The 9,595-nt window shown below is 37.4% G+C and overlaps 2 protein-coding genes across 2 annotated transcripts; both read right to left on the bottom strand.

Moving 5' to 3' along the window:
- Positions 1–3,997: 3,997 nt before the first annotated feature.
- Positions 3,998–5,215, bottom strand: LOC145651988 (uncharacterized). The gene has a single exon (XM_081700882.1). The coding sequence runs from the start codon at positions 5,213–5,215 to the stop codon at positions 3,998–4,000; it is 1,218 nt and encodes a 405-aa protein (XP_081557008.1).
- A 2,737-nt stretch (positions 5,216–7,952) lies between these two features.
- Positions 7,953–9,191, bottom strand: LOC145651989 (uncharacterized). The gene has a single exon (XM_081700883.1). The coding sequence runs from the start codon at positions 9,189–9,191 to the stop codon at positions 7,953–7,955; it is 1,239 nt and encodes a 412-aa protein (XP_081557009.1).
- Positions 9,192–9,595: the final 404 nt, after the last annotated feature.

Raw genomic sequence — 9,595 nt, forward strand, 5'->3', positions numbered from 1 at the left:
TTACCGATGATAACTAGTATTTGAATATGTAGTATGCAGTAGAGTTAATAGTGTCAATGTGGGGTAAACTCAAAAATCCACAAAGCATACATAGAACTGGTTGGTTTTTGAGTATGGTTTGGATGGACAACAACAACCCACAATGCAATGCGAAACAGAAAGGGAGCTACTCAGGTCTGGGAAAAAAAAGCCAGACAAGAACACGAGTTAAGTCACAATAGTGGCAGGAGAATGGGTGTGTAAATGTGTATCTTAGATTCCTTTTAAATTATTTTTAGGAATTATAATGTAATTTACAAAGAGAATAAATTATTAATATATTAGTAAGAAATCTATTTGAAACGCACGTTAATTTGGATAAGTTATCTTGCTAGGTAGCCACCTAGAGTGGTGTGAAAAGTGTTTTTTTTTCAGACACTTTTTCCCACCACTGTAGCTAATTGTTTTGCATTTATAAACAAGTTAGCTAATTAGCTACCTAGCTGAAAGCAGCTAATTTTAAATTAACATCTTAGTGAGAGACATATTATTTGGAAATACATGCAGAGACATATACATTTATAACGCGTGGTGGCCCGAGTGCCGCAGGGCGAGGGGCAGGACGCACAGAATCCAGCGACTGGGAAGTACATTTATTTACATAAACACAAAACGATATTGCTACTCACAAGCGTTACAAACATTAACATGAACATGAAACGGTTAACAAGAAACAAGCACAATAAACATGCATACGTTTAGCAATAACATAAGGAACACTACATCAAAACGTTACATCCACAATAACCAACAATCCTGCACACTACAACGAGGGTTAAATGCATAAACAAAACAAGGTGCAGGTGTGGTCACAAACAACGACCCTCCCACTGCTCGTGGCGGGCCAACCCACGTGACTCGCGGGAGGCGAGCGTTCCGTGACAACATTACCAAGAGTTACCATAGCAATAAGAAACTTCAATGGAACTGTGATGATTGCCCCCTCTCCCTGGCGTTGCGATTTTCACCGCTATGAGTTCTGTTTTGTTTTCTGCCTGGTCTTTGTTACATGTGCTTCTTTGTTTTGGTTTCATTTTTTTCTCTGTCCCCTATTTAGTTCTCTGCCTGTTATCTGTTTCTCCTGTGTCTTGTTGTTACGTTATTAGTTCGTGTATTTAAGCCCTGCGTTCTGTCACCCAAGTTGTCGGTTATTTTGCACGTTTGGTTTCTTATGCAGTTTGTGCTCTTCATTGATGTTTGTATGTTATTTATTCACCCGACTCTTATTTATGTATATGCTTAGGTTTTATAGTCTATTTTCCAAGTGTTTCATATTGCCTCATGTTTGGTTTACATTCTTTGGTTTTGTTTGTATTTGCTTTTATTTATTAAAGTTCCCTCTTCGAACCTGCAACCTGCCTCTTGCCTTGTCAATATACAGGAACACTTTGGGTTTAAAAGATATTTATCAACGGTCATGTATATTTGTTCATCCTCAGTGTGGATTAAACTGAAGTGGTCCAATGTAGGAAATTGCAGACCATACTATTTTGATAAATGGAGATATTTAATATTGGTAACAATTGTATCATGGATAACCTAATGAACATTTTGAAGATTCATTTGATGGCATTGTAAACAAGTATCTCAAACCCAAGATTTACATTTTAATCATTAGCCTCTGGCCTAAAGTTACCATCATAAAACTAGTTTTCTGTGACATCTATAACTGTAGTGTAATGGCCCAAGTGTCGCAGGGTTTACAAGGTAAACGATGAACACAAACAAGGGCATTGACATTGTGAAAACGGACACGAACAAAGGCAGTGTGAACAAAGGCAATGGCCGACATTGATGCACACACCAACAAGAGGTTTAAATCCATAAACTCAGAACAACACTAACTAGGTGCAGGTGTGTGCAGACATGTAGGCATGTTTACAATCAAAGTAGAAACTCCCACTGTATGCAGCGGGCTGTACCACGTGACAGTGAGAGTGGAGCGTTCGTGTTATTGGCGTTGATGGGCCCAGAGACTAGTAGCTCCCCCAGTCAGTCCTCATTCCATCAGAGACAGTTCAGGACAAAAGCGCACACACACACACACACACACACACACACACACACACACACACACACACACACACACACTCTTTTGGTTTTCACAAAGTTTACTGCCTCAGTTGTTTTGTCCGATATTTATATGATATAGATAAGTTTTTTTTATAAAAAAAATTGTATTGACAAATACATCTAGTTTAAGCAAAGACTTAATATTTACAGTGTTGACCCTTCTTTTTTTAAGACTTCTGCAATTCACCTTGGCATGCTGGATATCAGCTTCTGGGTAAAATCTTTACTGATGGCAATTAATTCTTTCCTAATCATTGCTTGGAGTTGATAGCAGTTTCTGTGTTTTTGTTTGCCCACCCTCTTTTTGAGGATTTACCACAGGTTCTCAATGGGATTGAGATCTGGGGATTGAGATCTGAGACATGGTGCTCCGTCATACTGGAAAAAAAATAAAAAATAAAAAATTGTTCATCACCAAATTGCTCCTGGATCGTTGGGAGAAGTTGCTCTTGGAGGATGTTTTGATACCATTCCTTGTTCATGGCAGTGTTCTTAAGCAAACATTTGAGCAAGCATTCAGCAAAAGGGCTGAAATGCAGTGGCTGGAATGGAGTAATTTTTGTGATGAAGTTGATTTTCATGGCCAAGAATGACTGACTTTTCAGTTAATTGCAATTCATCTGATCACTCTTCACACTCTAGAGATAATGCAAATTGCCACCATTGAAACTGAGCCAGCAAACTTTGTGAAAAGCTAAATTTGTGCTAGTCTCAACTTTTGGACATGACTGTACATCGTTAGCAAAATCTTGACTGCATACTTGATATTTCAAAACAGTAACAGGCCACCATCACAATTCAGTATGAGCACACAGATATACACAAAAAGTCAGTTATACATGAGTCATTTGTTGGTTTAAAGGGCAGCAAAAGACAATTGACAAGTTAAATGATCTGCAACAGGAAACTCTGGTCCAAATTAGAGTGTTTATGACAATGCCATTGCTAGTTGCATCTTTTCAAAGATCATTCAGGAAGCTAAAATGTATCAAAACACACCTTCAGTCAAATGTGAACAATGACAGTTTGGACCAATTGGCAGTGATCCGAGCTGAACACAAATTGGCCTGGTCAACTGATGAAACAGATGCCTAAATTTATTGTATTGTTGCTAAATACTAGTGCATAGCCACAAAATGTAACTTAATCATTAAAATAGTTATTAATCTGAACTTCAAATAAGCTATTCTTGGCCTTTTGTACATATATAGCAATCCCTGTGATTCTCTTGAAATACTGAAATTTAGATAATCTTGATTTTGCATACCCCTCAACAAATGAGTGTTGGCAAACCTTTTTAGAAATAAACACAATGAAACTTTGGAGTAATGAACAAGTTACACATGGTTGTAATGTCCCCTTATTGAAATAAAGTGGTCCAAAATGTAAATTGAAATCCAAATGTTAAATAAGGTAAGATATAAATGTAATCATAATGTATGGGAGCTATATGAATGCATTATTTTCTGAATACAAGAACAACAACAGACCTCTGAAATGTACTCTGTTACAATCTAATGTATTGAAGAAACTGCATGAAATTATTGTCTGGCTTTGGATACATAAGGAATTTTTGCTGATGTAACAATTTTGCTAATACATGCAGGAGACAGCAATGACTACACAAAAGCCTTTGAAAAAAAATGTGTAATATATATTCAAATTCGGGGAGCAGCCTTCTAAGGTTGGAGTATCTACTTGTGGCATTAAGAAAGTTGATAATAAAGTGTAAAAGGACAGTCAAATAACATTTACAATATAGGCCATATATAAATGTTGGTAACACAATTATACATATTTTTTTTTTATTCTAGACATTTACATATATTTATGACATAGGCAATGCCACAGAAAAAAAAAAAGAAACACTAAAATGAATATCATATCAATCTGTAATTTCCATCAAACCAGATGCCTGTAGAGTCTTATCAATGTTTGGTATGAGTTCTGAGGCAAAGTCCCACACCCTTTTATCAACAACCAGTTGATCTTTGGTAAGAGTCCCTTGTCGTGGTGATCTTACATGAACAATTCGACATACATCAAAAGGCACAAAAAAGACATCTCCATATTTTTGGGGTACGTAGTGCACTGATGTTTGCACTACAGTCCTTGGATTGATAATCATTTTTCTGGGGTTGTCTAAGTCTTTTCTATCTGGTTCTCTATAAATATGTTCCATAATATTAACACCGGGTATATTTCTCCATTCTGGCCGACTGAATCGATCACTCTCTTCAAATTGTGTCTTGGGGGAAAAGTGACTCTCAATGAAAAACACACCCATGTCTTTGTGCTGCTGTTGAAGATCCTCCATCAGTAATGGAAGGTTAGCATGCTTATAAGGCATAATGATTTCATCAATGTCATTCAGAAGAACATATTTGGACTGATACATGTTTCTATAAATACACTCATTGAGGGTTACCAACTGACCATAATAGTGAAGGTCTCCACCATGCTCCACAAAGTTCCATCCTTTAGATGGGTTAAGGAAATGGTCAATAGGCCATGGAACAATCTCTAAAATTCCTTCCCTCTTATAATGCTGTAAGAGTTTCTCCAGGTCAGGTCCACAGCTCGTATTGTAGATAACTATATGTTGAACACCTAGAAGTTTGTATATCTCCACTGTTTGGGCAAATTGCAAAACATTATTGTAGCTATCAAAAAGGCTGGAGATACAGACAGTGAAATTGAACATAAATGATTCATGGGTCTTTTCATTCTTGATGGGCAAGAAATCTTCATTATGAATCTCTGAGATGTTTGCAGTGGTTGAAATGGCTACACGTGTTGCACTCTGAGTGTGTGCGCCATGACACAGGACATCTGAGGCTCCAAATGGAAAGCCAAAATGGTCAACGTGTATCTGGACTTCAGCCTCAGCAGTCTGGCAGTTATGGTCATTGTTACAGTAGATGCAGTAAAGAGGCTGCAGACTGTCCCTTCTGATTATGCTGATAACTCGAATGGCCTTATTGATTCTGTGATCGATGAATGCAGACACCATTAAATGTTTTGAGTGTTTAATGGGGGTTATGGAAAACAAATTGAATTTGTTTGTTTCAGAACCATTGAATCTAGATGGCAATATGTCCATAAATGTATATCCAGTAAACATTTGAGTAAGGATGACCCCTAATAACACAGAAACTACAATCAAAACAAAAAGAGGGACTTGCTTTTTTTCCATCTTAATCCACTATCCAGAAAAAAACACCTGCAGATTGAAACAAAATAATTGCATTAATACAACCACTACAAGCAGTTTCTGTTTATTTTCGGAATACACGTGTATACACATGTTCCACTATAATGGGAAAATTAGTGACCAAAAAAATTAAAGAATTAAAAAATAACAAGGACTAAAAAATGTTCTGCGATGTGAGCAGGCTTGTTATTGTCCTAGAATTAGAAGCTCAGCATGAACTAACTACTTGTAACAAACGTTCTACTATAAATGACATTATACTTACCCATTTATGGGTAAAGTATGTGCACTGAGTTGCCATTTCATAGATACACGTACTCAATAGCTGTACCAAAGTGTCTATCAGTGCTGGGTTGGGACCAGATATACAAGATATGCAATGCACACTCAACCTGTTTTTGATTGGCATGTGGAATCCAAGTAGTGTTGAAATGGATTTACAAGCTTGGGGGGTGGGGGTGGGGGTGGGGGGTGGGGGAGCGGATTTTGACTCTGTGATATACAGTGTTATGGAATACGTTTGTATTATAGTCATACCTATCATCTAATCGGTCTGGCGTTGTGGAGGGGACTGCTACCTACTTACCGAATTTCATGTCTGTTGGACCTTTGTTCTCGTCTGGGCGATTGGTTTTAGTAATGGATCTGAATAAGAATTCTTAAACAAATCTCTAACATATAATAGGGTTACAGCACTGGACCCCTAATAATAATGGCAATGATGCTGTTTACAGCGTCTCCCTTATTTCTTATTCGCTGGGCGTTTTGTAACGTGCATGCAATTAAGGTTTCTCCGTACTCTTTTTCAAGCCAGGCATTTGTAATGGTAGATCACGCGCGCAAGCAATATTTTTAATATTTATGAATTATGAATTAGCAGGAATTACTCATGAAGAATATTAAGTAATTATTAGTAGGAAATAAACTATCGCTAGTGTTATTAAATGTAGAGAGGCAAACTGGCAGAAAATTGTCGACAGACTAAATGTGTAAGCACGCTTTTTACCACATTTATGGGCGCTTTAACATTAAAAAATTGTTATTGGAAAGTACAATACAACATAATACAACTTAAACGGGCCAACACACTACGTTTTAGGGTAGGCAGTTCTGTTTTAAAAATGTGCCTCAAAGCCATACAGGACATTTGGTCTTTAGTAAGCGCTTTACTGCACCGAGTGATTTCGATGTAGGGTCCTAATACTTTGCCCAGATACTATGCATTCGGAGTATGTAGCGCTGGTAAAAGTCGTAGCGCTGCTGCATATTATCTATATAACTGATTTGCTTGTTTTTCTGTGCCATTCCATTACCCTGCTTTTAAGTTAGGATGCATCCCAATTGTGTATTAATTACCGATGATAACTAGTATTTGAATATGTAGTATGCAGTAGAGTTAATAGTGTCAATGTGGGGTAAACTCAAAAATCCACAAAGCATACATAGAACTGGTTGGTTTTTGAGTATGGTTTGGATGGACAACAACAACCCACAATGCAATGCGAAACAGAAAGGGAGCTACTCAGGTCTGGGAAAAAAAAGCCAGACAAGAACAAGAGTTAAGTCACGATAGTGGCAGGAGAATGGGTGTGTAAATGTGTCTTAGATTCCTTTTAAATTATTTTTAGGAATTATAAAGTAATTTACAAAGAGAATAAATTATTAATATATTAGTAAGAAATCTATTTGAAACGCACGTTAATTTGGATAAGTTATCTTGCTAGGTAGCCACCTAGAGTGGTGTGAAAAGTGTTTTTTTTTTCAGACACTTTTTCACACCACTGTAGCTAATTGTTTTGCATTTATAAACAAGTTAGCTAATTAGCTACCTAGCTGAAAGCAGCTAATTTTAAATTAACATCTTAGTGAGAGACATATTATTTGGAAATACATGCAGAGACATATACATTTATAACGCGTTGTGGCCCGAGTGCCGCAGGGCGAGGGGCAGGACGCACAGAATCCAGCGACTGGGACGTACATTTATTTACATAAACACAAAACGATATTGGTACTCACAAGCGTTACAAACATTAACATGAACATGAAATGGTTTACAAGAAACAAGCACAATAAACATGCATACGTTTAGCAATAACATAAGGAACACTACATCAAAACGTTACTTCCACAATAACCAACAATCCTGCACACTACAACGAGGGTTAAATGCATAAACAAAACAAGGTGCAGGTGTGGTCACAAACAACGACCCTCCCACTGCTCGTGGCGGGCCAACCCACGTGACTCGCGGGAGGCGAGCGTTCCGTGACAACATTACCAACAATTACCATAGCAATAAGAAAACTCCCACTGTATGCAGCGGGCTGTACCACGTGACAGTGAAAGTGGAGCGTTCGCGTTATTGGCGCTGATGGGCCCAGAGACTAGTAGCTCCCCCAGGCAGTCAATATTCCATCAGAGACAGTTCAGGAGTATCTACTTGTGGCAATAAGAAAGTTGATAATAAAGTGTAAAAGGACAGTCAAATAACATTTACAAAATGGGCCATAAATAAATTTTGGTAACACAATTGTACTTTTTTTTTTTATTCTAGACATTTACATACATTTATGACATAGGCAATGCCACAGAAAAAAAAAGAAACACTAAAATGAATATCATATCAATCTGTAATTTCCATCAAACCAGATGCCTGTAGAGTCTTATCAATGTTTGGTATGAGTTCTGAGGCAAAGTCCCACACCCTTTTATCAACAACCAGTTGATCTTTGGTAAGAGTCCCTTGTCGTGGTGATCTTATATGAACAATTCGACATACATCAAAAGGCACAAAAAAAACATCTCCATATTTTTGGGGTACGTAGTGCACTGATGTTTGCACTACAGTCCTTGGATTGATAATCATTTTTCTGGGGTTGTCTAAGTCTTTTCTATCTGGTTCTCTATAAATATGTTCCATAATATTAACACCGGGTATATTTCTCCATTCTGGCCGACTGAATCGATCACTCTCTTCAAATTGTGTCTTGGGGAAAAAGTGACTCTCAATGAAAAACACACCCATGTCTTTGTGCTGCTGTTGAAGATCCTCCATCAGTAATGGAAGGTTAGCATGCTTATAAGGCATAATGATTTCATCAATGTCATTCAGAAGAACATATTTGGACTGATACATGTTTCTATAAATACACTCATTGAGGGTTACCAACTGACCATAATAGTGGAGGTCTCCACCATGCTCCACAAAGTTCCATCCTTTAGATGGGTTAAGGAAATGGTCAATAGGCCATGGAACAATCTCTAAAATTCCTTCCCTCTTATAATGCTGTAAGAGTTTCTCCAGGTCAGGACCACAGCTTGTGTTGTAGATCACTACATGTTGTACACCCAAAAGCTTGTACATTTCCATGGTTTGTACAAATTGCAGAACATTATTATAGCTTCCAAAGAGGTTTGAGATACATACACTGAAGTTGAACTTAAATGATTCCCTGGTCACTGTGTTCTTTATTGGTAAGAGATCTTCAGAATAAATGGCAGAGATGTTTCTACTAGTTGAAATGGATACAAATGCTGCATCTTGAGTGTGTGCACCATCACACAGAACATCTGAAGCTGCATATGGAAAACCAAAATGGTCACTGTGTATCTGGACTTCAGCCTCAGCAGTCTGGCAGTTATGGTCATTGTTACAGTAGATGCAGTAAAGAGGCTGCAGACTGTCCCTTCTGATTATGCTGATAACTCGAATGGCCTTATTGATTCTGTGATCGATGAATGCAGACACCATTAAATGTTTTGAGTGTTTAATGGGGGTTATGGAAAACAAACTGAATTTGTTTGTTTCAGAACCATTGAAACTAGAGGGCAATATGTCCATAAATGTATATCCAGTAAACATTTGGGTAAGGATGACCCCTAATAACACAGAAACTACAATCAAAACAAAAAGAGGGAATTGCTTTTTTTCCATCTTAATCCACTATCCAGAAAAAAACACCTGCAGATTGAAACAAAATAATTGCATTAATACAACCACTACAAGCAGTTTCTGTTCATTTTCGGAATACACGTGTATACACATGTCCCACTGTAATGGGAAAATTAGTGACCAAAAAAATTAAAGAATTAAAAAATAACAAGGACTAACAAATGTTCTGTGATGTGAGCAGGCTTGTTATTGTCCTATAATTAGAAGCTGAGCATGAACTAACCACTAAAATCTAAACAGGTTGTACTTGTAACAAACGTTCTACTATAATTGACGTTATACTTACCCATTCATGGGTAAAGTATGTGCACTGA

This window comes from Electrophorus electricus, chromosome 18, assembly GCF_041902795.1.
Source record: "Electrophorus electricus isolate QZ-2024a chromosome 18, ASM4190279v1, whole genome shotgun sequence".
NCBI classification, from domain to species: Eukaryota; Metazoa; Chordata; class Actinopteri; order Gymnotiformes; family Gymnotidae; genus Electrophorus; species Electrophorus electricus.

What these genes read in the sequence shown, in the direction of transcription:
- LOC145651988 (XM_081700882.1), bottom strand. Translation starts at nt 5,215, where the DNA reads ATGGACATATTGCCATCTAGATTCAATGGTTCTGAAACAAACAAATTC.
- LOC145651989 (XM_081700883.1), bottom strand. Translation starts at nt 9,191, where the DNA reads ATGTTTACTGGATATACATTTATGGACATATTGCCCTCTAGTTTCAAT.